Source organism: Pogoniulus pusillus, chromosome 9 (genome assembly GCF_015220805.1).
Source record: "Pogoniulus pusillus isolate bPogPus1 chromosome 9, bPogPus1.pri, whole genome shotgun sequence".
Classification (NCBI taxonomy): Eukaryota; Metazoa; Chordata; class Aves; order Piciformes; family Lybiidae; genus Pogoniulus; species Pogoniulus pusillus.
Genome location: NC_087272.1, coordinates 33,130,143 through 33,157,757, shown reverse-complemented (window position 1 = coordinate 33,157,757; position 27,615 = coordinate 33,130,143). Strand labels below are relative to the sequence as shown.

Genomic DNA, 27,615 nt, shown 5'->3' with positions numbered 1-27,615 from the left:
CATCAAACAAGCTGAGAAACCAAGGCTTGCTGCATTGAATATGACACAAACTGTCTTGATGCCTTGAGAGCTTCCCAAACTGTAGCAAAGCCTACAGGCAGTTCTGACTCAGCAGATCCTGGGAAAGAAAAGCCAACACAAACCCCAACCTACTTCTTGCTTTGCTACTGGGAACTGCAGAGCATCTTTTATGAATGAAGCTTAAAATCTGAATCTTCAGAGCAGCTTCACAATTCAAGGTCCAAGATTAGCTAAACTAGCTGGAGACAGCTACATTGTAAACCCACCTTCTCACCAGTGCTGGTAGCCCATTCTCTTAGGTTCCTCAAGCTGCAGCAAGAGGAACCTCATGAAGGAACTGGGAGCATCCCCTTCCCACCTGCTCTCCTGAAGGCATCCTCATCAGAGCTGATTGATTCCTACCAGCAAAACCATTATTTAAATCCAGGTTTCTTCTATAATAGAACTTTGCTTTGTATTTTACCCTATTTTTTTCACTGGTTCCTTGTTGGTTTCTAATGCTTTAACTAAAATAAGCTGAACCTAAACACAGCCTTTATGTTATAGATGGCACTGGTTTTGTTAATAGAAAGACACAGTGTGTATAAATTGCTGTGGTAGTTGAGAATCTGAGGACATATTCACCCCAATTTCCTATTTATACAATTTATTCACTGTAAAAACGTTTATTTATTCAGCAATCAGGTTTTTAATTCTTGTTTCTGTCAAATTGCTTCTGAATAAAAAGTTGCATTATAAAGGGTAATTGTAGACTACTAACATTGAAGTTGTTGAGTTGTTTTACTTTTAAGCTTTATTAAATATAATGGAAATAATTATTTTCTTAACAACTCTCAGTGTACTATCATCTCCTATTAATGAGTTAATGATGTGCAAGTATGCCATAAATCACTAAAAATCAGCACTTCTATCTACTTTTTATTTGCAGTCTGAAACCTTTGATGGTTTTTGCTCTGAAGTAATTTCTTTACTTTTAGCAACAGTTTTTGCAGTGAACTAAACTGAACATAAATTCAAATATCTCTGTATATCTACAAAAGTGAGTATATTCTACCTACAACACTGCAAAGTTAATTCACACTTTCAACAGTGTTTTAAGGTGTTAAGTCATCAGGTTTCCCTGAAGTCAGCTGTCTCTGTAAAACTGGGCAGGAAAAACAGGTATCACTGTTCTTTTTTTATTTAAGCAATTTTAGGAGACTAAAACAAGTCAGTACTTAGGAATTCATCACTCGAGTGGTTCAGCCAGCATCAGCATCCATATGGCCAATGTTGGCAACACCAACCCACCTAGAACTGAAGCAGGGCTTTATCCTCCAGCCCAGAACGGGCCCCACAACCTGGGCTGGCAGCTCTTCAAAACTCACCCCCAAGGAGCCTGCATGTAGGTAGGAGACAAACTGGGTAAAGCAGCACATAAAAACTTGTCACGAAGATGTATTAAAAGGTAATATTTAAACAAACACTGGGGACCAGTTTTATAGCGTATGGGAGTAAATTACTTCACTTTTAAGTACCTGTGGGTCTGGGGACTGACACGGTGATGCTAACCACTTGTGTTACTGCATGAGGGAGTCACTCTTTTTACCCCTGTTACTGCAGGGGGACAGCTTTGTTTTCAGAGGGGCAGGTTCCTCCTTCTACACCCTGCAGTCCTACCCCATTCTGGAACAAACCACCACCTCCTAAAAACTGCATTTGTGTTGAAAGCCTCCAGCACTAGTTCCTACATTTTCACGGATCAGATTTTGGCAGGCAGGAAAGCCTCCTCCATTAACAAGCCTCATTTTATATTTCTAAATACCCTGCTTTGCTTTCCCTCCCCTAATTAGTACTGATGATTAATGACCGTTGAAAGAATAAAACTAAACACTTGCGAAGAACCAGCACTGCAATAATTAGTTGTGAAAGCCCAGAAAGTAGTCCTGAAGGCAGAGTTAGGAGTGTGTGTTTCTGCAAGAGTTTCTTTTACTCTCTAGAGATATGACCGACTCTCCACACTATCAGTTCTGCTTGTACCTCCTCCAAGACTAACTCCTCTCTGACTAGTTGCTTTGTGCGGCTGGAGGAGGGGGAAATGGGCCACCCCGTTGTGGCATCCTGCAGTATTTACCCAACAGCATCACTGATTTTTGACAGCAGCCAACCTGTATAGGAGATTGGCATGTATGTAAGGTCTGGCATGGAAATCACACAGTATCATGTCCTGAGATAACACAGCAAGTCAACCCTTACATCACCCTCCAGACAGAGACACAATGATGACAGAGAGGGAACTACTGTAACAAGAGCCCCACCTTACAGCTATTTAAACAGAGAAAGAAAGTCAAGTGGAAAGAGGAAAGGATAAACTTCTGTTTTTCAGGGCATGGCTAACATTAAACAAGCTCCTTTTAAGATAAAACGGAGCAAATCCTTCTATCTGAGAATCTGACAGAAGGCAAGGCACATCAAGCACTTCCCTCTTATCTTCCCAGGACAGGTACTTCACCTTTTACATATGTAAGGAAAGGGATGTGCAACAGTGATTAAGCAGCCATTTACGCCTGGCAAAACAGAAGGGAGAACCAGGTTTTTTGTGGTCTGCCTAGTAGACTAGCCTGCCTGTCAGTTTCATTTTCAGATACAGTTGTGTTTGTTTATTCCCCAGCTAATTCCTCCAAGGAAAACCCTAACTGTGGACTGTCATCCAGCTCTGCTTTACCCACTTGTCCTGTCCTGCGCTTCCTACTGTGCCTCAGGACAGAATATCATAGAACCATAGGATTGTTTTGGTTGGAAAAGACCTCTAAGATTATCAAGTCCAGCTGCCAGGACGCCCACTAAACCATGTCCCAAAGTGCCATGTCCACACATTTCTTGAACACATCCAGGGATGGTGACTCCACCACCCCCCTGAACAGCCTGTTCCAGTGCCTGACCACTCTTTCATGAAAGAAATTGTTCCTAATATCCAATCTAAATCTCCCCTGGCACAATACCACATATGGGTCATTTTAAATTCAGAATGACTGTTTGAATTTTAAAAAAAAGGATATGTATATGTGTATATATCCTGAAACATCATCTCGAATAACTCTGGATTTATTTAACCATCTCTGCTCCTTTGCACCTAGATGCAGTGTCACAGATGCAGAGGGAGGCTGTACTGAAGCCCCGGACACACAGATGTAGAAGCCAGCACATGGCACACGCTGTCACACTTTAAATACGTACGATGCCCATTACAAACCAACTTATTGCTCTTAAGAAATTCAGAGTGTGACAAAACCCAGCAAAGCAGCCCAAACAAGCAGCGGGAGTGCTGCTACCCACTCTGCAGAGCACACGAGAAGCATCAAACGTGAGCAGAGTGCAAGACCACATCTTCCTAGCAGCTGTGCTCGCAGCTCTGCCATCCCCGGGTCCGCACCGAGCGGGACCGCTGGGCACAGTCGCAGCTTCCAAGCCCTCGGCCCCAGCCCCAGCTCCACCCGCTCTCCTCGGCTGCTCAACTGCGGGTGCTTCTCCTTGCCCCGGCGGAGCACCGCGGTACGGCTCGGCTCGGCTCCCTCTCTGGAGAGGGGTGACTTGCCGTGGGATTACAAGCGAGCATCCGCAAACTCTTAGCTGGACTTTTATCTCCCGAGAGCGGAGGACGGCGGGCGCGCCACCGCCTACCTTGGCCACCCAGCTGAACAATGGTGACATCCTAGGGGCTCCTGTGCGGCGGCCGGCGGCGATCCCCGGCTCCGGCCGCTCCTCTCCGCCTCTCCCCGCTGCCGCCCGCCTGCCGCTTCATGCGCCGGGAGCGGGGAGCCAGCCCGCCCGGCCTCCGAGACTTCCAGCCGGCGGGACGGGCGAGCTGGCCGCGCCAGGGAGGATCCCCACGGCGCAGCCGGCTGCTGCGAAGTGCGGCGGGAAGGGAAAGGAAGGGAAAGGAAAGGAAAGGCCGGGCCCGGCCGGGGACTGAGGCCGAGCCGCGTCCCGCCTCCGCCGCGCTCCGCCTCCGCCGCGCCGCGGCCGCCTGCCCGCGGGAAGGCGGGAAGGGAGCAGGCTGCCCCTCCGGCAGCGCCCCGCCGCAGGCAGGCAGCGCCCCGCCGCAGGCAGCGCCCCGCCGCAGGCAGCCCCTGCTACCTCAGCGCACAAGGCAGCACTCGCAACTGCCGCGAACATCCCGGCCCATGGAAAGCCTGGGCACAGGCTGGCAGTTGTGCCTATCGGAGTTGTGCCTAACTTTAAAGGATGAGACAAAAAACCACAGCATCTCGGCACGGCAGGGGTTTGGAAGGGACATCTGGCGGTTACCCAGCCCAACTCCTCTGCCAGAGCAAGGTCACCCAGAGTAAGCCACACAGGAGCATGTCCAGGCGGGTCTGAAATGGCTCCAGAGGAGGCGACCCCACCACCAGTCTGGGTTCTGCCATCCTGACAGCGCAAACTTCTTTCCTTCTGTTTACATTTAACCTTCCGTGTTCTAGTTGGTGTCCATCGCTCCTTAACCTGTCAGTTGGCACCACTGAAAAAAGTCTGATCCATCCTCCTGAAGCTCTCACCCTTTGGAATCACAGGATTCTTTCAACTGGGAAGACCTCCAAGATCACTGAGTCCAACCATGGACCCAAGACCACCGTGGCCATTAAGCCATGTCCCAAAGGGCCACGTCCACACCTTTCTGGAACACCTCCAGCGATGCTGGCTCCACCACCTCCCTGGCAGCCTGTTCCAATGCCTGGATACTCTTGCAAGAAAGAAATTGTTCCTAATAGCTCATCTAAACCTTCCCTGGTGCACCTTGAGGCCGTTTCCCCTTGTTCTGTCACTTGACGTTAGGGAGAAGCATGCTTATTGATTAGGCATTAATGAGATTCCCCCCTCAGCCCTCTCACCTGCCTGAAATGGCTGTGAGATGTTACACCTCCAGTCAGGCTCACCATTCAGGTCAGCTAATGGCATCTTGACACCACACAGCAGTAGCTCTACTTTCAGAATTAAGATGTTGAAGAGAATTTAAAATAGAGTCAAGAGTCTGAACGTTTCTGGCAGGCCAAGGGATGTCACCTGCCAGCCTGAGAGGAAAGGTGCTGGTTCATTCCTGTTGTCTCTCCAGCTTGTGAACACACACTGTGGCTGAACACACCCTGCGGCTGCAGGGCTGACAACAGTTCCTTTGCCTCAGTTTGGAGGAAGGGCACAGAACCAAGATTTAAAAAAGGCTTGAGTTTTACAAGAAATAATCCTTCGGGCCCCAAACAAAAACCCCTTTATTTCCATCACCTCATTGAAACAAAGTGAAGGACTAGAGCTGCAAAACTGGAGCAGGAAGGCATAGGGGTCTGCTCTGCACTTCTCCCTAATAAAATCCAGCTGCTTGTAGTTAGATGTCACAGTGCCAAATTCAGCTCTCCGCTTTGCCCAAAGACACTGCCACTGAGAGTCACCCCACTGGGACAATGTCCTGCATCTGCTTCTACTTCCACAGGCAGGGCCACTGGAGTAGTCCCTGGGTTGGGAGCTGACACTCCTCTAAGCCATGAGCACATGAGCATAAGAGTGACACCCACACCCAAGAGCTGGGAGAAATAGAGCCAATCTCCTAGCTCACTGAAGCAGAAAAGGAGCAGTTTCAACCCCTGTCCCAGACTGCATGATCCTGCAGCCCTGGGTTTGGTTCACACAAAGCAAACAAAGCAGCTGCTGAGAGCTGGATCACCTCCCAGTGTTGCACTGGTGTGAGCCACAGTGCTAGCTGTGTGTAAAATCACAGAATCACAGAAAACAGCCAGTTGGAAGAGACTTCAAAGATCATCCAGTCCAATCTTCAACCAAGCACTGAAGGGTCAACACTAAACCATACCCCTAAGTGCCAGGTCCACACACTGCTTAAACTCCTTCAGGGACAGTGACTCCATCACTGCCCTGGGCAGAACATTCCAATGTCTGATAACCCTTCACTGTGAAGAAATATTTCTTAGCATTCAGCCTGAACCTCCCCTGGCGCAGCTTGAAATCATTTCCTCCAGTCCTCTTGCTTGACATCAAGGAGAAGAAGCTGCCCTCTCCTTGCTCCAACCTCCCTTCAGGCAGTTGTAGAGAGTGATGAGGTCTTTCCTTAGCCTCCTCTTCTCCAGACTGAAGAACCCCCCAGCTCCTTCAGATGCTCCTTGTAGGTCATGTGTGCCAGGCCTTTCACCAGCCTTACTGCCCTTAAAATGGGCCACAGTGGGCTGAGGGGCAACACAAAAGCAGTTCTTAGAATCACAGAATTGTTTCAGTTGGAAAATACCTCTAAGGCCACAGAGTTCAACCATCAACCTAACACCACCATGGCCATTAAATGACATCCTGCAATGCCATGCCCACGTGTTTCTCAAACACTTCCAGAGATGGTGACTCCACCACCTCCCTGGACAGCCTGTTTCAATGCCTGACTGCTCTTTCTATATTTTTTTTTCCTAATAACCAATTTAAACCTCCCCTGGCATAATTTCTGATCATTGTCTCTTGCCACCTGATACTAGACCTAAGAGACTGACCCCACCTCGCTCCAACTGAGGTCTCCCCTCAGCCTCTTCTTCTCCAGACTAAACAATTCAGATGTTCCTAACCAAACCTGTCCTCCAAATCCTTTACCAGCTTCATTGTGCTCCTCTGGACATACTCTAGCACCTTAATGTCCTTCTTGTAGTGAGGGGCCCAAACCTGAACACAGTATTCAAAGCGTGACCTCACCAGTGCTGAGTAGAGGGGCATGAACACTTCCCTCCTCCTGCTGGGAGGAGGTTGCACTTCTCAGATTGTACCTGCAGCATCCACAGTACCTAAGAACGACAATTCCATCCAGAGACAAACCAGGACACTGACACAGAGCTGCAACACCCCTCCAGAAAAGGTGGCATAACAGAAAGGATTGAGCCAGTGAAGCAGGACATCTCAGTCATGGATAACACATCACTGATGGTCCAAGAATGGAGCTATCCCGCTGTGGTAGATGCATAAACTGGTGCATGGAAGCACATACCCAACCTGAGACTGGCCCAGCTGAGCTTGTGGTGGGACGAGGGAAATCCTGCTCCTTTTGGGTGTTAGAAATCACTAACTAACTAATAGTTTACCCATCCATACAAATATGCCTTGACCAGATTGGTTGGTTTGCTCAAAGACATGGGGCTAATCTGGGGAAGAAATCTGAGGCTGAATTTAAACTCCTTCTCTTCAGCAACATTTGGTGAGGAGCCACAAAATGCTAAACAATATGAGCCAATAAACCACCATGCAACTTAGTTATGGTGACCTTCTGATGCTTGGAGAGTCCAAAGCCTGCCTGAGCCTGGGTTTTAATCCTCTTACAACATATGCTACAGTTTCTGAGATTAAGCCCCAAACAAATACATTTCATACTTAGATAAAAGAAGAATAGAGAGCAATTTGCTAAGAGTTCTACAAACCAAAGCAGAGGTGGTTCACCAGGATGGCTAGCAGCCCTTTCTGTCACTAGGACAGGGGCCATGGACACTTTGATTGCACAGGTGTTTTTAGCTGTAAGTCAAACAAATGACAAAGTATGACCACTTCTCACTCTGGTGATAATCTCTAAAGGGTTGTTGGCATGACAGAGGGAGAAATTGTTACTGCTGCTACAGTTTATGATACATAGAGCACAGACATGAGTAAATGACATGTTCTCACAGCTTTAAACCAGGCCACTTACAAGAACAGCAGAAGTACCAGGGTCTTGTAATGACAGGATGAGGGGTAATGGGTTTAAACCTGAAGAGGGGAGATTTAAACTGGATGTCAGGAAGAAGTTCTTTACAGTGAGGGTGGTGAGACACTGGCACAGGTTGCCCAAGCAGGCTAAGGATGCTCCCTCCTGGAGGTGTTCAAGGCCAGGTTGAATGAGGCCTTGAGTGCCCTGTTCTAGTGGGAGGTGTTCCTGCCTATGGTGGGGGGTTGGAACTGGATGATCTTTGAGGTCTCTTCCAAACTAAACCATTCTATGATTCTGTGATTCTATGATTATCATCTGAAGTATGGATCTGGACTAGCTTTTATTTCATGGAGAAACTAAGGGCACACAGTATCACAGTATCATCAGGGTTGGAAGAGACCTCACAGATCATCAAGTCCAACCCTTTACCACAGAGCTCAAGGCTAGACCATGGCACCAAGTGCCACATCCAACCTTGCCTTGAACAGCTCCAGTGATGGCAACTCCACCACCTCCCCGGGCAGCCCATTCCAGTGTCCAATGACTCTCTCAGTGAAGAACTTTCTCCTCACTTCGAGCCTAAATTTCCCCTGGCGCAGCCTGAGGCTGTGTCCTCTTGTTCTGGTGCTGGCCACCTGAGAGAAGAGAGCAACCTCCTCCTGGCTACAACCTCCCCTCAGGTAGTTGTAGACAGCAATAAGGTCACCCCTGAGCCTCCTCTTCTCCAGGCTAAACAATCCCAGCTCCCTCAGCCTCTCCATTGCAAGAGCAATGAAGAATATTCCTCATCGTGTGCTGTTTATAGCTGCACACTGGTGTCTATACACTATTGGGTGGGAGCATTAGAGTTACATTTCTCTAACACTGAGAAATTATTTCTTCCCTTTTCTCTGAGGAGATCCTGCCTGCTTGGAAGTTCTTCCAGCTCACTCTCCCTGACTGGCAACTTTCCACAGTTTTAAAGTAACAATACACACATCAACTCTGAGTACACATGGAATGCTGATGTCAGGAGATCTGGCTCCTTGCTCTGACTGCAACCAGCTCAAAGAGCCAGCTCCAGTGTGTCACTCACACTACTTAGCCTCTAGCCCCATAGCATGTAATTGTTATAGTGAAGTTTGTATGGTTTAAAATGCTCTCTGAGACCTTCTACATGCTCCTACAGGGCTGGGAGGAAGAGTGGTCTTGGGGTGAAGACACTGAACTAGAAGATAGAGTAACAGTAAATGAATTCCAGCCTCTGCTGATTTTCAGACATGCTACGTCACAGCTCTTCCTGGTTTAGTTCATCTGTTAAACAGGGATGAAATCTGCAAGCCTTGAATCACAAAATGACAGAATCATTTCAGTTGGAAAAGACCTTTAACATTGTTGAGTCCAGCCATCCTCTAACTCCACCATGGCTGGTGCTAAACCATGTCCCCCAGCACCACATCTCTGAGGCTTTTAAACACCTCCAGGGATGCAGATTAAACAACCTCCCTGGGGAGCCTGTTCCAGTCTTTAAGAACCCTTTCAGTCAAGAAGTTTCTTCTAATGTTCAACCTAATCCTCCCCTGTTGCAACTTAAGGCCATTTCCTCTTCTTATCATGTTACTAGGAAGAAGGAGTGGGCACTTTTGGCACTTGGGAAACAGCTGGCAGCAAGGCCTAAGTGTCCAGATACACAAACTTCCATAAATCCATGAAACCCTTCAGTGTAGATGAAAAGGTCACTGTGTTGCTCACCTTCCCAGACAGATTCAGTAACGCAGTAGGAACAATAACTGCATTCATTTCTCAGGATGTTCCAACTTTCTAAAACCAGAACCTCTGCATTTTTCTATTTTAAGTTTGGCCTGTGCAAATAACTGTCTCTCCAGAAATACTAGATAACCATTTTTGGGTAAATGGAAAAAAAAATCAGAGCCAGGAAACAACATCTGTACTGCATAAACAGCAAGTAGCACTTGACACCATCTTAGCTCATTCCTGACAACTGTTGCATGCTATCATGGAAAATATTGCAAGATATTTGTGGCTGGTTTAAAAATGGTGGCAATTAAAATACTTTAAAGCCACAATTTAAAGCTTACCATGGTCAGAAAGATGATCTTGCAGTTTTACAGATATCCTTCAACAACTTACACATACACAAACACCCCCATTTTTTTTTTTGCCTTCAACAAAGTTCTCTCCATTGAACCAAAGCATTTGGAGATAAGTAAAGTGACCTGAGTTATTCATCAATCCATTGAATGGGTTGGGTTGGAAGGGGCCTTAAAGATTGTCTAGTTTCAACCTCACTGTCATGGGCAGGGATACTCTCCACGAGACCAGGATGGTTGATGCCTCATCCAACCTGGCCTTAAGAAGAAAGCAGGCTGCAGTCAACCTTTTAGCTCAGAAGAAAAAAATCTTTTCTGACTTATTCTCCTCTTATGTCAGCTTTCTTTAAATTTAAAAGCTGTAAATCTTTTTGAGAATCTCCACAGTATGTCAGCAGAATCATAGAATCAAGCAGGTTGGAAGAGACCTCCAGGATCATCCAGTCCAACCTAGCACCCAGCCCTAGCCAGTCAACCAGACCATGGCACTAAGTGCCTCATCCAGGCTTTGCTTGAACACCTCCAGGGTCAGTGACTCCACCACCTCCCTGGGCAGCCCATTCCAATGCCAATCACTCTCTCTGGCAACAACTTCCTCCTAACATCCAGTCTAGACCTCTCCTGGCACAACTTGAGACTATGTCCCCTTGTTCTGTTGCTGGTTGTCTGGGAGGAGACCAATGAAATCTCAGAAGAAGTTGCATTAAGAGTACAGTCACAACTATCACCTGAGAACTGGCCTCTCCTCTTGCTTCTGTGTTAAATCTGGTGGTGTTTTTACAGCAGACCCCATTCCCTTTTGAAGTTTTGTCCTCTGAATTGTACTTTAGCATGTCCTTTTGTGGATTATCCCCTGCCCACATCCACTGCTCCAAGTCTCAGCCCTTCTTTCACTGCACACAAAGTCCTTGTGCATTCAGTTGCAAAGCTGAAAGAAAAGACTATGCCTGCCAGTTATTACCAGTATCCATTATTGGGACTTTGTTTAAAAACACCAACGATTTTCATCCTTTAGTACTTACATTTCACCATTCATTTGGATTTCCTTGAGCCTTTCTCATCCATTTCTGTTCCAAGTATAGACTAGATTCATAGAATAGTTTGGGCTGGGAGGGACCTTCAAGATCATTTAGTTCCAACCCCCTGCCATGTGCAAGGACATCTTTCACTAGCCCAGATTGTTCAAGTCCCCATCCAGCCTGGCCTTGAACACCTCCAGGGGAGGTACATCCACAGCTTCCCTGAGCAATCTGTTCCAATGTTTCACCATTCTCAGTGGAAAGCTGCTTTCTTACTGTAAAGATGGTTTCTGCTTTCTCAGAGGAAAAAGAGAGAAAGAAAGTAACTGCTGGGAGAATTGTTATGTCAATGCAAAATGTAATCATGTTCAGCTGTAATAAAAGGTGCCTGTCTAAGGAATTGCTTTATGGCACCTCCATATGACAGGAGATGCAACAAATGAGGAAAGCCCAATGAATCCTCTGGGTTTCATCTTACCTAAAGACTCAATCAAGCCAGACCAGATGGCTGCTGAGAAGATACTGTGGTGAGAAGTGTTTGCTTTGTTACTTCATTCAGCTAAATAATAAGCAAGCTCCTTTTTTGTCACTATGAAATAAAAGATTAATCAGAAAACTAAACCACCTTACCAAACAAGATCTGTATCAGCCCCATGATAACAGACAAGAGCAACACTTGACTGGCACTGGCTGTCCCCTTACCACAACGTGTGTAGGAGCCCACTGCCCTGAGCTGAAGATGAACTCCAGGTCCCACTGCAGAAAATGCAATGACTCACTTGGTGGTTTCCAGATAGTCAGTGGAAACAGAAGTGACAGTGTTTTGGGTAATCTTTGGGCTGTTAGTGAGTTAAGAGTGTAGACTGAAGTGTTTTGGCTCTCTGCTACCCAGTAGCAAAAAGGAAAAAATCCAAGACACTGGGCAAGTGCCCAGAGATAACATGCACTTCCCTCCCTGTGTGGCAGGCAGAAGACAACAATTCCACACTGCTGGGCACTGATTCAGCAGTGAAGCCCTTCCAAACCTCTCCTGTAGGTTTGAGCTTATATAGGATTGTCTTTCAGACACAAATTTTGGAACTGCTAAAATGCTTGAAGTGAAATTAGCATTTCCACTCAGGAATGAAGAGCAGCACTGGCAATGGGATATCTGTGCTCTTCCCTACTAGCAGTACCCATCCTCTCCCCAGCAGAGTGTCAGAGTTGCATGTGTTCAGGCTCATCTGGAGTCCTGATGGGGCCCTGATCAACCTGATCTAGTTGGAGATGTCCCTGCTCACTGCAGGGGATTGGGCAAGATGACCTTCAAGGGTCCTTTCCAACCCAATGCATTGTATTATCTCAGCAAGAGGATTGAGGGAAGGAGAGAACTGTGAGGGGAATGATGATCCTACTCCATGCAGGAGAGAAGCACAAGAATCAAGGGCCATGTTTCCACTGAAGTCCTCCTTAAGCAAGTCCTGTCCTGCAGGAAGGGTCAGATCAACTAAAGTGAGGAATATTAGATGACAAAATGCCTCATGAGCTTGAAGTAACTTTTCTAGTTGCTACCATTTATCTTAAGATTCTTCTCTGTGGGTTTGTTTTGGACAATGAAGTGTTCAGACACTATTTTTTTTTCCCCTTGGAAAAGGTCTATCTTGGGAGAAAGGATTTTCTTATGCCCTACTATAAGGCAATTCTGATTGATTCTATGATTCTATGCTAGGCTGAGCATATCCTGAGTTCCAGGGCACGGAGAGCCAGGAAAAGCAGCCACAGAGGTCAAAACAAATGTGGATGCCTCCAGTGTACGGTGACAAAGACACAGGTCACATCCCTGAGCTCATCAGCTTGGTCTATTGTGGCTAGACCAATTGGAAACCTCCTGTTTCTCTCCCCGAGGAGAGCCAAGGCAGCACTGGAGGAGAGAGCAGCAGCCACAATAGGGATGCCCCATACCTGCACACACACCCTGACACACCTGTATAAACCACAAAACACTAAGGATGCCAGAGTGCTTATTTTAACCCCCTCCCCAACAATGGAACCTGAAGTTCCACCTCAACGTGAGGATAAACTTCTTTACTGTGCTGCAGCACTGGAACAGGCTGCCCAGAGAGATTGTGGAGTCTTCTCTGGAGGTTTTCAAAACCTTCCTGCATGTGTTGTTATGTGGCATGCCCTAGGCTTTTGCAGGGAAGTTGGACTAGAAGACCTCCAGAGATCCCTTCCAACTCCTACTTTTCAATGAATCTATGATGTGAGAATTAAATGGGGATTAATGTCCTCTGGCACTAAATATATGGCCATGGGAGGACTTTGGACCCTTTTCTTCCACCCTCCCACTGCTTCTTTGAGTGAGACACTGAAAGGTCTCAGGACTAAAAACAAAACCAGCTTTCAAAGTTTAATAAGGATTATCTGAAATGCAGTTAATTAAAGGTTACACTTGAAGTGTTCCTTGATCTTGAAACTTTCATGGTTAACCTAAGTGACTCAGATGGGAAGAAAGACACCTCATTTGAAAACATGTCTCATTTCCTTTGTGGACAAACACTGCCTCACAATGGGGAAAATATTAAATATTAAGCATTTGTGCTTCCCAGAATGGGTAAGCTGTGTAGTAACACAAAATAAACACGCAAACAAGGCTTGAATGTGCTGAGGAAAACCACGCTATGAACACAAAATGATAACTCTGACTTGAGTTAAAATTCATCCATTTTCCATGTGCTATGGAACATACAAGCACTGTGAATGCCTTTTTCCACTAGGAACTTCACATTAGTTAAGATGTCCACAGTCACTTCATCCCATTAGAACCCTCTAGTAATGGACAATATAAAATAAGCAATTTTGCATGCGTAATTTTACAGCTACAGCCTAGCTCTTTGTTCACATGATTAGCTATAAGCACAAAAATAGTACCCTAGGCATATTAATTTGTGTATTTCCATTGCAAGTGCAGGAGACAAGGAAAGTATCCTGAGTTCCAGGGCACAGAGAGCCAGGAAAAGCAGCCAATCTTCCCAGTTCTCTCCAATTTACTTAATATGTCTATTTCTGACAGCACTGAATTGTAACTGAATTCAGCCACAATCCCCATAGGCAGTACATAGATTCTGCTGGACTCTTACAGCAGTTCAGATACTCTAAAGCAAAATCCATTTGAGTCAGCTGTAGAAATGAAACAGCACAAAACTTGCAGGGTTAACCATTCCACCCTCCCCAAACCACAAGATTCTTGCTTTTGATGAAAAAGAGCTTAACAATAGAAAGTATCAGTTCAAGTTTAGCTGTCAGCAGGTGTAGGGTCCAGAACTTACCTAGAGTCAATGCAGCTATACTGGAATTTAGCTATGATGAGCATCTAGGTGTAAAAGCTATCTGGATCCAATCCTGTCCTCACTAAAACCACACACCGAGTTGCCATCCTTACACATCTTAAATGTAGATAACAAAAAGAGGAGACAAATACCACCTTGTCCTGTTCTTTTCCAGAGTCCAGCTGAAGAAATTTTAATCTCTGTAAAGTTGCCTTCATATCATAAACCTCCCTGCTCCAGCGCTCTTGAACAGACCCTGGGTGGGAGAACTGCAGCAGCCCCCTGCAGCCGATGAACTCAGCACTGCTTCTCCTCACCAGCCTTCCACTGGATCACAAGCTGCAGCACAGCCCTTCCCTAGACATTTCCTGTGGAATGTGGAATTGAGAATACCACTGGAACCTGCTCATTTAATAATCTGCATGCAGGGTCACTTTGTATGGTGCACACAGATCTGCCTTTTTATTTTGCTGTGCTGTTTGTTGTGCTGTTGATCATATTTCTTCTCAGCTGTCCTGGAAGTGGAAAATTTTATCAGCAATGTTCTCTTGCACACATTTTTAACTTACTGTTTGTTTCTACTCTCTTCTCAGGGCTTATTAACCCCTTGAGTGCATCTTTGGCAGTGATGTGGACTCTTTTGCTCTTGTGATTGTGTATATTTTTTGGCTAAGACGTTGTCTTTTCATGTACCAAAACCCACAAAATGGCAATAAGTCACCTTAAAGACCAAGATTCAAACACTGCTTCTGCAGATCTGAACAACCACCCAACACTTTCCCCACAACTCAGCTTTCCATTCAAGAGTCTGCAGCTCCTGGCTTCATTACAAACAACATTCCACACTGAGGACTTTTCAGCCAATTTAATTTTGACTCCTCAAAACAGGCTGGAGAGGATTTGTGAAACAGAGTGCACAAGACAGAGACCTTTAAAAATGCAGCAACAGGATTTGTCCTTATGGCTTTTGTGTGGTTTTGATAAAGCTACATGGCTTCAAAGGGCTCAGGATGTGTTACTGTGAGACACCACTGCACATTTTGGCCACATGTGCTGACTGCGCTTCCGCTCCTCTGCCAGAACAATGGAAGCCTGTGGGTGCCAAGTCAGCTATCCCTCAGCTACGGATCCACCACCTATTCTCTCCTCATAGCATTCCTTAACCACATCTCACCACTGGCAATCACAGAACCATAGAATGCTCTGGGTTGGAATGGACCTTTGGAGGTCATCCAGTCCAACACCCTTGCAGTCAGCAGGGACATCCCCAGTTAGATCAGGCTGCTCAGAGCCCCATTGAGCCTGACCTTGAATCACAGAATGGCCCAGGTTGGAAGGAACCTTAGAGATCATTTAGTTCAACCTCCCCACCATGGGCAGTAATGCCCCTCAACTAGACTTGGTTGCTCAAGGCCTCATCCAACCTGGCCTTAAACACCTCCAGGAAAGAGGCATCCAAAACCTCTACTGGCCACCCATTCCAGAATCTCAACATCCTTGTACTGAAGAATGTCTTCCTGACATACAGCCTAAACCTACTCTCCCTCAGCTTAAAGCCATTCCTCCTTGTCCTATTGCTAAACACCCTCACGAAAAGTCCCTCTGCAGCCTTCAAGTATAGGAAGGCAGCTACAAGGTCCACCCTGATACATTTAGGTATCACTGCAGCCTCCTCTTCTCCAGGCTAAACAGCTCCAGTTCCCTCAGTCAGTCTGATACTCTCAGGTATCATTGCAGCCTCCTCTTCTCCAGGCTAAACAACCCCAGTTCCCTCAGTCAGTCTGATACATTCAGGTATCATTGCAGCCTCCTCTTCTCCAGGCTAAACAACGCCAGTTCCTTCAGTCAGTCTGATACACTCAGGTATCATTGCAGCCTCCTCTTCTCCAGGCTAAACAACCCCAGTTCCCTCAGTCAGTCTGATACACTCAGGTATCATTGCAGCCTCCTCTTCTCCAGGCTAAACAACCCCAGCTCCCTCAGTCAGTCTGATACATTCAGGTATCATTGCAGTCTCCTTTTCTCCAGGCTAAACAACCCCAATTCCTTCAGTCACTGCTCACCAGACCTGTTTTCCAGACCTTTCACCAGCTTCATTGCCCTTCTTTGGACACACTCCAGCAACTAGTTCTAGAGACAGGAGCTTTACTTACTGATGGCTCCAGTGCTGGCTCACTGCATAGTAAAATATCAACTAGTTTACAATACTTTAAAAAGCATTAAAGGGTTCTAAAAAGGCTGGAACAGGCTTCCCAGGAAGGTGGCTGAATCTCCATGGCTAGAGGTGTTTCAAAGCTGCAGAGATGTGGCACTGAGATGTACAGTTTATCACCGAGCTTGCTAGAGTTGGATCATGGTTGGAATCGATGACCTTAAAGGTCTTTTCCAACTGAAATGATTCTGATGCTATTTTTTATTGAAAAACAAACAAACAAACAAGAAACAACCAAGAGAAGCACCCAAACAGAACTTCAAGAGCATGATTTGGAAAAAGAAGTAAAATTCTAATGACAGTGCTGAGATGCTTATTGAAAGCCCACCAGGATCTTTTAATTGATTCCAACCAGTCTTAAATTGAACTTTCAGTATCCCAAAGATAAGGTGAGGAACGCTGGTGGAAAGCAACAGCAGGAGAGGTGCAAAGTCTCACAGCTATCGAAGCATCTCACATTTGCTCCGGGCAGCCACTAAGTGGCACTTAAACATCTCATCTTAAACCGTGGAGAATCTGCAGTCTGCTGTGAAAGGAGCAGGCTGGGGGGAAGGAGTTCTGCGCTCTGGGAACTAATCCCTTTGAAGAACAAAGAAGTTTACTTCCTGCCACTAGAGAAGGTTTCTAAGGGCCTGACCATGTAAGAGAATGTTAGTGGCGTAAGAGCTGCACAATGCTCTGCTCTGTGGAAGCAGAACTAGTGCAGAGAGCTCTGCAGAAGCAACGGCTTCCTCTCCTCGGTCCTGGTCTTGCTTTGGGGATCAGAGTGTCTCCTTCCAGCAGACCACTACCCACGGCTGTGCTCTTTTGAAATGCACACTGAAGCCAGGAAAATTACTCTGGCTCATCTCTGCTGGACTGAAGCGGCCCTAACACAGCTTCCAGAAAAGAGAGGGAATAGATTGAAGCTTGAGGAAGGTAGATTTAGACTGGATGCCAGGAAGAAATTTTTGGCAGCAAGGGTGGGGAGACATTGGAACCGGTTGCCTAGGGAGGCTGTGGATGCCTCCTCCCTGGAGGTGTTCAAGGTTAGGCTGGATGAGGCCTTGAGCAACCTGGTCTAGTTAATACCCCACCAGGTATTAACTAAAAGCTGTATTTTCCACCTCTGTCCTGAATGTGGCCCCCAGAAACTTAAAATTAATTTATGAACTTTATCTTTTATTCTCTCTTCCTGTTTAAGTTTGTTTATTTTATGATTAGAATCACAATATATAAGTAACAGAACAACTCACAGAATCACAGAGTGGCAGGGGTTGGAAGGTACCTCCAGAGCTCATCTGGTCCAACTCCACTGCCAAAGCAGGGTCACCTTGGCAGGTCACACATGAACACATCCAGATAGTTCCACAAGCAACTCAGCATCGGAAGATGAGAATTTTAAAGCACATTCTTCAGGTGTGAAAGTAGCTCTGGGGGGGTTCCTTCAAAGGCTGAAACAAGAAGCTTTCAAATGAAAGGTTAAGTAGAAGGACCAAACTTAACCCAAGGCAAGAGGACTCAGCAGCAGTGAAGCTGTTTCTGTGACCAGCAATCACTGGGAAAAGTGGGGGCAGGGTGGGAAAGAAAGGAGAAGTCCACATCAACCAGCAGTTTCATACAGAGGACAAACCAAGTACAAACTGGTATTATCCACTCAATCCTTGTATCAGATCCTCGATGATCAACCTTTAGGGCAGACACACATATCCTTTTAAGCCTGTATTTGTCCAGTCACACAAATCATTCTTTAGGAAAATATTTCCCACAGCCCTTCCCATAACTTGATGTCCACAGAGAGGGTAAAAAAACAGAAATATAGAACAACTGTGTCTACCCCAGGCAAGGGAAAGCACTGATTTTACAACAGCGATTTGTTGCCATTATTCACTTTGACATCTAACAGGATGGGAGATTGTGCTGCTAAAGTAAATACAGTGGTTAGAGCTGCCTCCTCTGCTTTGGTTTTCTGCTCCACTACAGCCAAAGAGCCCACAGCTGATGACCTTGAGGGCACAGCCTCACTGTCAGCCCGACGCAGGCAAAACTCTAAACGAAGAGCTGATTGCATGGAAAAAAATAAGGAGGTGATTTACTCAGTATCATAATTTACATTAATCATAATCTACAAATGGGTATCTTCACATATTAATGTGGAGGGCTTTGTGTTTGCCCATTAGGGCAATTTTACAATCTGGAAGTAAGAAAACTCAACTGCCTGACCATGAATGTCCATATTTAAGTAGCTCCAAGTGAGCTAAAGCCCAAGCTTTTCAGACAAACTTGTGAAGCAGAGCAAACAGAAAAGGTTTGTTTTCACTAGTGTTGAGGAAAGAGCAGTGACGCAGGACCCAGTCCTACAACCTAATTCATGCCAGAATCACTTGAGTGATTCTTGAGTCTGTCTGGGGATGTTGTACTAACCTCCATAACCAACATGGCCTTTGTTCATTCAGGTGTTTGACAAAAGCTGTCTTCCTACGTGTTTCAAAACAGATCATACACACTTTGTATGTTCTCTTTCCTTGCCATTAACATGTTACAGTACTATGTGTACCACAGTAACTAACACTGATTTTTTTCGTAAGGACTTGGGTTTTTTTCAAAGCAGGTGTTTTTTTTCCCCTCTAAAACATGTTTTCTGGCTTTTAATTGCACCATGTAGCCACTAAATTAATTTAAAAACATCTGTGCATACTTCATATTCCTTAAGGTCATTAATTAAATGGAATCCTGAAACCATCTGCTGAATCGGACTTGTTTTGTGACTGCAGGTCAACAAGGCAGCACTCCTCCAAATACCCTCTATTCTTAAATTCACTTCAGCAAGCCACAGGGCAATTAACTGCAAGAGGCATAGAATCACAGAATTTTCGGGGCCGGAAGGAACCTCAAGGATCATCTAGTGCCAGTCCCCCTGCCATGGGCAGGGACATCTCACACTAGAGCAGGTTGCTCAGAGTCACATCCAGCCTGGCCTTAAAAACCTCCAGGGGTGAGGCTCCCACCACCTCCCTGGGCAACCTGTTCCAGTGTCTCACGACCCTCATGGTGAAAACCTTCTTTCTAACATCCAGTCTGAATCTACCCACTCCTAGTTTTGCTCCATTCCCCTGGTCCTATCACTACCTGACACCTCAAAAAGTCCCTCACCAGCTTTCTTGTAGAGCCGCTCCATATAATGGAAGGGCACAATAATGACTTTTTGGAGCCTTCTCTTCTCTGTCTAAGCTTGCCTCCATAGGGGAGCAGCTCCAGCCCTCTGATCATTCTCTTGACCCTTCTCTGGACATGTCCAGTATGTCCAGATCTTTCCTGTAACAGTGGCTCCAGAACTGGACATAGTATTCCAGGTGGGGTCTCATCATACTGGAGCAGAGGGGGAGAATCACCTCCCTCAACCCGCTGGCCATGCTCCTCCTGATACAGTCTAGGACACAATTGGCCTTCCTGGCTGTAAAGTGCACACTGACAGCTCATACTGAGCTTCTTGTCCAATGAACACTTCCCAGTCCTTTTCTTCAGAGCTGCTCTCAAGCCAGTAAGAAATACCTGGAGTTGCTTTAGCATTAATTATTTCTCCTTGTAGTATCATACATTCAGCTTAACACTCAGTATTACTATAAACCAAGCAGCATTTTATCTTTTTGTTATTGTTCCCACTTGTTGAAGCTGGATTCAATAGCTTCTCAAATTTTCACATTCATAGAATCAACCAGATTCGAAGAGACCTCCAAGATCATCCAGTCCAACCTAGCACCCAGCCCTAGCCAATCAACCAGACCATGGCACTAAGTGCCTCAGCCAGGCTTTGCTTCAACACCTCCAGGGACGGTGACTCCACCACCTCCCTGGGCAGCCCATTCCAATGCCAGTCACTCTCTCTGGCAAGAACTTCCTCCTAACATCCAGCCTAGACCTCCCTCAGCACAACTTGAGACTGTTCCAATGACATCTGAAGACTATAACATCACCAGAGATTCTGCCTCAACACAAGGGGGAACTTCTTTACTGTAAGGGTCACAGAGCATTGGCACAGGCTCCCCAGGGAGTTCGTGGAGTCTCCTTCTCTGGAGCCTTTCAAGGCCTGTCTGGATGTGTTCCTCTGTGATCTGTGTTAGACAGTATTGTCCTGCTCTGGCAGGGCGGGTTGGACTCAATGATCTCCTTGGGTGCCTTCCAACCTCTAATATCCTGTGATCCTGTGACCTTCAAGATGATCTGGTTCCAACTTTCCTGCCATGGGCTGGGACATCTTCCAGTAGACCAGCTTGCTCAAGGCCTCATCCAACCTGGCCTTGAACACCTCCAGGGAGGAGGCATCCACAACCTCCCTGGGCAACCTGTGCTGGTATCTCACCAAACTCACTGTAAGAATTTCTGTCTAATGTTCAGCCTAAATTTGCCCTCTTCAAGCTTCAATCCATAACCTCTCAATCACCAGATGATCTAGTGAGGTGCACTACTGAGGTGCACTGAGTTGGCTGGGAGCAGAATGCAGTTCCATTTTTTTTTCCGTAGTCCCTAAAGCAGCTCCAACATAGAACTGGACAAAAACCAGTGCCAGCATAAGGAGAATGTATGTCAAGGGATGGATCAGAAGAGAAAAGAACAATAGACCTTGTCTTTTGATAGAGCACAGCTCTTAGATTCTTCCCTGTATCATTAGATACAACACTCAAACTAACACCCAGTGACTGAACTGGGGATGAGGTGCAGCCACCTCTCTGCTCTGGATACCATGGCCTTGCTTCTCGTTTACTCTCACAAAGGTGCTCACAAAACTGTTCTGTGATCAGGTTAGGATCCTGATTCAATCAAAACTATCACTTTTCTCTTGGGAATATTTAAATTGCTCTGAACTGTTTCACTGAGTGATAGCACAGCATAATAAAAGAGCAGGGAAAGAGGTGGGAATGTGCAAGTCAGCAACCAAGGAAGGGTCAGGTCACCAGAAGCTGGACTCTGACTAGTTTAAGATGTTATCAGTGAGCTTTTTGCTGGAGATCTTAAGGAAGCTGTTCTCTGTGTGAAGAGGAAGTTTCTGAAGGTACTTCTGACGCTGGAGGTTGCTTGGATACTGCAGCTCCACTTACCTGTACTGAGCTTCAGAAGTCCTGAGCATAAGGAATGGTCAGTAGTCGCCACCACGCTTCTGGTAATTATGGTTTTGGTCTCAGTTTCACTGCTTTGTACTTCTGCTACAGAAATAGGTCAAGAATGTCATCTGACCCACAATTCTGTACTGCTGAAGTCACAGTAAGAGTTCTTATCAGTCACTCTGCAGCAGAAATTTCTGCATGATTTAGGAGATGGAAGAAATCACAAGGAAATATAATTTTTCATGCTGCTGCCACTGTAAGTGGGAACAAGCCTCTCTTGTTACAAACCCTGTGATTAATTTCATCCTCCTTTGTAAGACATCATCTCTGATTCTAAGTCGACAAACAGCACTGCTACTGTACAAACAATTCTCTCCATCACTTCATGGGTCTTATAAAACAAGGGTGAACACAGAAGCATTTCCCTTAGCCAGGATGTACATGAAGGGAAATAAAGCTGGTGAAAGGTCTGGAGAACAGGTCTGGAAAGGACTGACAGCATCCAGAGATGAGGGAGTTGAGAGGAGACCTCAGTGCTCTCTGCAACTCCTGGAAGCCAGGTGGGAGTCAGTCTCTTCTCCCTTGTAACAAGTGATAGGACAAGAGGAAATGGCCTCAAGTCGCATAAGGGGAAGTTTAAGTTGGATATCAAGAAAACTTTCTCTATGAGAAGAGTGGTCAGGCATTGGACCATGCTGCCCAAGGAGGTGGTGGAGTCATCATCTCTGGAGGTATTCAAGAAAGTTGTAGACATGATACTCAAGGACACAGTTTAATGATCATGGTGGTATTGGGTTGATGGTTGGACTCAATAATCTTGGAGGTCTTTTCCACCTGATACCATTCTCTGTGACTCTATGTCACAAAGTCACTCTAGGGTCTGACAAGAGCCCCATAAAGGCCTTGGTTAATACTGCTAAGGACAGAGTCACTGGCCACTGAAGCTCCCTGGAAGAAGTGTTCACATCCATGAATCCTTTGAACAGACCCCAGGATAAGAACTGGTATAGTCACGTTTTGCTCCAGGCTCAGATGAGCCTAAAGCCTGATTAATTGTGCGAGTGCCCAAGCACAGCTGCTTGTTTGCATTGCACTGGGCACTACATCAAGATTTACACAGCTAAACTTTGACCTACTTTATATACAGATCATGAAGATATACAAATATGTATTTATTTGTTTGGGCCTTTTTTCATTTATTCTATTGCCTTTTTCCCCTCTTCTCTTTTTTCTTAATTTTTCTTAATTTTTATCTTAATTTTTACCTTAATCTCCTTAATTTGGGAGACAGGAGAGAGTTCCTAAACCAAAAAGAAGTGCTAACAGTTTGCAATCAAGCAGATTCCATTAAAAACCCCAAAGGTGCATATGAATAGAAGGCAGAAAACAGCCAAAATCTCAGTTGCATCAAAATAAGTTTAGTTACCTCATTTTGTCTCAGAGATTTTGGTTCCTGCAAAAGAAGAACCACATTTTAATCTCCCTAGCCTCATTAAATAGCAAAATAGAGCAGAAAAAGATCACCTCTATCTTTAAAATTCTCTTGCCTGAATGCTTTTAAGAAAGGGAAGTCATGCTATTAAAAACAAGACACTTTGTGAGGCCAGAATTAGAGTCTAACACAAAAACAAGTTGTGCAAGAACTCTCAGTCATGAAGCTAAGCCTCACAACAACTGCTCGGGAGTTCGCTGGGCCTCTGCCACTCCTTTTATAGATGAATAATGTGAAGTTCACTCACAAAGTTACCCTCACGGAGAGCTAAGTGCTGATCATCTGAAACCAGCTTCTGCAGCACATAATCAGTTTACAAACAGTATCTAACAGAGCACTGCATTCCAGATAATACTGCATGATCCACTTAAGTGCATAAGCTGATAGAATACATAAAGGTAGATGAAGGTTGTTTAAAAACATAGTAGCTGCTAAAGCAATTGGTAGATTCCCCCCCAAAACGAAAGCCTCTAGCAAAAAGAACACAAACAACTCAACAGCAGGCCAAGTGCTGAAAGTTTAAGGGAGCTGGGGCTTATCTGCATCTGCACTGGGGCAGATTTGGCACAAGCAAAGTCAATGAGTAGGGTCAGGTCTGGAGCAGGTGTCCCAGTCTGCTGTAGCCACATAGGCACTGTAACTGATGTCAATCTTCCTGCAGCCCAATTCCTGGGCCAAAAGCTACCCCTAAGTTAGAAGCCTACAGAAGGAAGAGTCAGAAGCAGCAACCAGACTCATGCATGTCTCGCGCAGCTGTGACCCTGCTTAAATCACAACTAATATTTCTCTGTAATAGAAGAGAACACTTCTGCCCAGTGCTTTGCCAGCACAGCATTCACAGCTCTGCCAAACACCAGCATTTATTCCAGGCTGTTATGACAATGTGTGCCCAGGCCCTTGGAAAAAGAACACAAAGAACTAAACTTAACCCCTGCAAAACCTGACCTGAACTGTCCTCATTTCTTCATACTCTAGTTCTGTATGGGTCACTGACAATGTCACAGAAGTAACTCTCCTTACAAGACATCAGGCTCAAGTTTTCTCTCAAATCATCTAAACCTCCTGCTTGTATCACAGAAAGGAAAAGGGAGAAACTTTCAAACATTCTGAGCTTCAGCAATAAAAAAGTGACACTGCTGCCTGCTGACTTTTCTTTGCCCTGTGACCAAAAAAGCACTCTACAGACAGAAAGAAGTAACCTCACATTTTCAGACTCTGGTTCTGTTTGGGCCTTTGACCACCCAAGTATCTACTGGAAGAACAACTCAGCAGGGCATAACGAATCCAGCAAGTTCCCTGGAGAGCACTGATGACAACTTGTCAACTTCACTGACAAAGAAAGGTGTTCTGCTGGACCTCATACTTAGAATCATAGAATCATAGAATCAGCCAGGTTGGAAGAGACCTCCAAGATCATCCAATCCAACCTAGCACCCAGCCCTATCCAGTCATCTAGACCATGGCACTAAGTGCCTTTTCTTGAACACCTCCAGGGATGGTGACTCCACCACCTCCCTGGGCAGCCCATTCCAATGCCAATCACTCTCTCTGGGAAGAACTTCCTCCTAACATCCAGCCTATACTTCCTCCAGCACAACTTGAGACTGTCCCCCCCGCTTCTATTGCTGGTTGCCTGGGAGAAGAGACCAACCCCACCTGGCTACAACCTCCCTTCAGGTAGTTGTAGACAGCAATGAGATCTGCTCTCAGCCTCCTCTTCTCCAGGCTGCACACCCCCAGCTCCCTCAGCCTCTCCTCATAGGGTTTGTGTTCCAGGCCTTTCACCAGCCTTGTTGCCCTTCTCTGGACATGTTCCAGCCCTTCCACATCCACTTGCCAATGTGGAAGGGATTTTTGGGGATATGAAGGTCAAAGGCAGCCTTGGCTGCAGTGACCATGAGATGGTGAAGTTCACAATCCTGAGCAGCAGGGCAAAAAGTAAGATGACAGCCCTGGGCTTCAGAAGCAAAGATCTTCAGGGATCTACTTGAAAAAGTCCCATAGAACACAGGCCCTGGAGGGAAGATGGTCCAGAATAGCTGTTTGTTATTCAAAGAACACCTCCTTCAAGCTCAAGAGCAGTTAATGGAATGACCAAGAAGCCAGGGGATGAACAAGTTGCTCCTGGCACCCAAACATCAAAAGGGGGAATACAGAGCATGGAAGCAGGGACAGGTAACCTCAGAAGAATATGCAGACACTGTCCAAGAATGCAGAGACAAGGTTAGGAAAGCCAAAGCCCACTTGGAACTGAATCTGGAAGGTGATGTCACATGCAACAAGAAGGGCTTCTGTAGCTACACTGGTGGCAGAAGGCAAAGGAAAATGTGGGCCTGCTGCTGAATGGAGCAACTTCCTGCTCTGCCAGCAGGGAAAGTGAGCCACAGCTCCTGCTGTGATGATGCAATGGAAATAACTACACAACCTCCTACACAGAGAAGACAAAGGCCACAACTGGGCACTACCTTTTCTATCACTCCTAAAGAGGTGCAGAACAAAGAATTCCTTGCAAAGAATTATTTAGCATTAATGTCCTGTCTGCACATTTCTTCTCTATAGTGGACAAACTGGTAATGGAGGAACAATGAACCTAACACCCCTGTATTCACATCCAGGAAAAACACTGCAGGCATTCCCATACCTCCATCAATTCTAGCTTTTAGCTACATATTACCCAGAAAAAAAATCCCCTCCCATTAACAAAATGCTTTTGTACTAAACATCAAGATAAACCCTTCACTACTCACATTACTGCTCAGTTTGTACCTATAAAGGAGTACCTCCCATAGATGGTGGACTGCAGGGTATCTGCAGTGCTGATACTATGAGCATGACCATTCCTGATTTGCTGTACTTTTTACCACCTCCAGCGGACAAATTTCACCTCTGTCTGCATGAAGCTCAAGTTTCTTGTCCCTCCTTTCAAAGGCTTTCACTGTTTAGTCTTCTAATCATCTGCTTTCATCCTAACACACTAAAATTTCCCAGTGTACTGCTCTCACATACATCATAGAGTCCAAGAATGGCTTGGGTTGGAAGAAACCTTAAAGATCATCTAGTTCCAACCCTCCCTACCATAGGCAGGGACACTTCCTGCTAGACCAGGCTGCTCAAGGACCCATATATCCTGGCTTGGAATGCTTTTAGGCTTGGAGCCTCTACAAAAGGCTTCCTTTTGGAAGCTTTCTTCCCTCTTTTACTCTACTTAACATAAGCTGGGGATTCACAGATCCCTAGAATGGTTTGAGTTGGAAACTACCTTAAAGATCACCTAGTTTCAACTCTGCTGCCAAGGCCAGAGGCACCTTCCACTAGCCCAGGTTGCTCAAGGTTTCATCCAACCTGGCCTTGAACACTCTCAGGGAGGGAGTATCCAAGACGTCCCTGGGCAACCTGTTCCAGTCTCACCACCCTCACTGTAAAGAATTTCTTTCTAATCTCCCATCTAAATCTACCCTCAGATATACTCATTTACAAAGCCACAAAGTACCTTCTAGTTCAAATCCTCAGTCAGATTTGACCTGATGGGAGAAGCCTTTGTCAGACACAGTCCTACTGCAGATTTCTATCTGCAAAGAGCTGTGGCCCCTGCAAACTACCACATTTAGTAGCATTTAGTAACCAGTTGGGAGTCTCCAAATAAGAATGGATGAAGTGCAATTATCACAAGAGTTTGTAAGCTCAGAATTGGTGGGTAAAGATTTGTTATGAACACAAGCTCCACGACTAAACCTGGACTACTGTGTCTCTTTTACAGAGCTGAAGCAAATAGAAGAGCGCTTAGGAGCCGGAGTGCCAGAATGGGAGTCTGCAAAGACTGAGGCTGCAAAGGTCCAGTTTCTAAACCTTGTTTCATCTGCAGTTGAACACAAGCTGCAGCAACACAGTGATAAATCCTTCATTTCTTTATCTTATGTAAAAGGTAGATTCATCAGAAATGAATTCAAGTAAAACACACAAGGCTTCTCTTTAGGAGATATGAACACCTGGTATTTCCATTATCCTTTTGCTAAAGCATAGGTCCACAAATGGTGATTAGATGTTTGCCTCTTAATTAGGAACCTAGCCTGCAGAAAAAGTTCAGAGGAACAACTGTGGCAAGACAAATTAAGAGACTAGGTGAAGGGTAGTTTGTGAAGGGGCTGAGAGTTGTGTGAATCTGGGGCTGAGTAGTCAAAACAGGCATCCAAAAATCCTGGGTGTTACCTCTGAAAACACGCAGGCAGAGTTTCATATTTAACTAGAAACTTATTTTGCTGTCTTCCATTTCAAATATGTCTAGGAATTTGATCAAACACAAGGGAAAAAGTAATTCAGTCTTTTGTTACCAAAGAAAATGGTGCTGTGGGTGATCAGTGCTGTGTACTCACCATAATCCTCTGAAATCACTAACAGAACTAAGTGCATAAGCAAACTACAAAGTGCATTTACCAGTTGCTATGTGATACCAAGTTCTGAAACTTCTATTCCTCATTTCTCCTCCCTCACACAAATAAATTTGGCACTCTGCATTTCAACTCCATGGGATTTCTCACTTGAATGCTTATGATTTACAATGTATTTGCCTTCTAATTTACCAGAACTCCCTTTTATCTGAGGGATTTAACTAAAGCTGGTTCCATATGTTTTGAGCTCTAAGCTTGAGACCATGGATTTGGAACTGTACAATGTTTTGCTATTGGTTAGGTTGGCATAAATCCCA

At 45.5% G+C, this 27,615-nt stretch overlaps 1 protein-coding gene across 6 annotated transcripts in view; it reads right to left on the bottom strand.

Moving 5' to 3' along the window:
• The window catches only part of TBC1D1 (TBC1 domain family member 1), a 118,946-nt gene that overhangs the window by 76,309 nt on the left and 15,022 nt on the right, over window positions 1–27,615 (bottom strand). For 3 of the 6 annotated variants that reach the window (XM_064149123.1, XM_064149125.1, XM_064149124.1), the window contains exon 1: window positions 3,682–3,938. The exons of 1 other annotated variant lie outside the window; for it this stretch is intronic. In XM_064149123.1, the coding sequence (XP_064005193.1) occupies window positions 3,682–3,711 (30 nt within the window). In that variant the 5' untranslated portion in view covers window positions 3,712–3,938. Of the gene's footprint in view, window positions 1–3,681; window positions 3,939–27,615 lie in introns of those variants that run through there. 2 more of the 6 variants (XM_064149126.1, XM_064149127.1) reach the window with 1 other exon arrangement.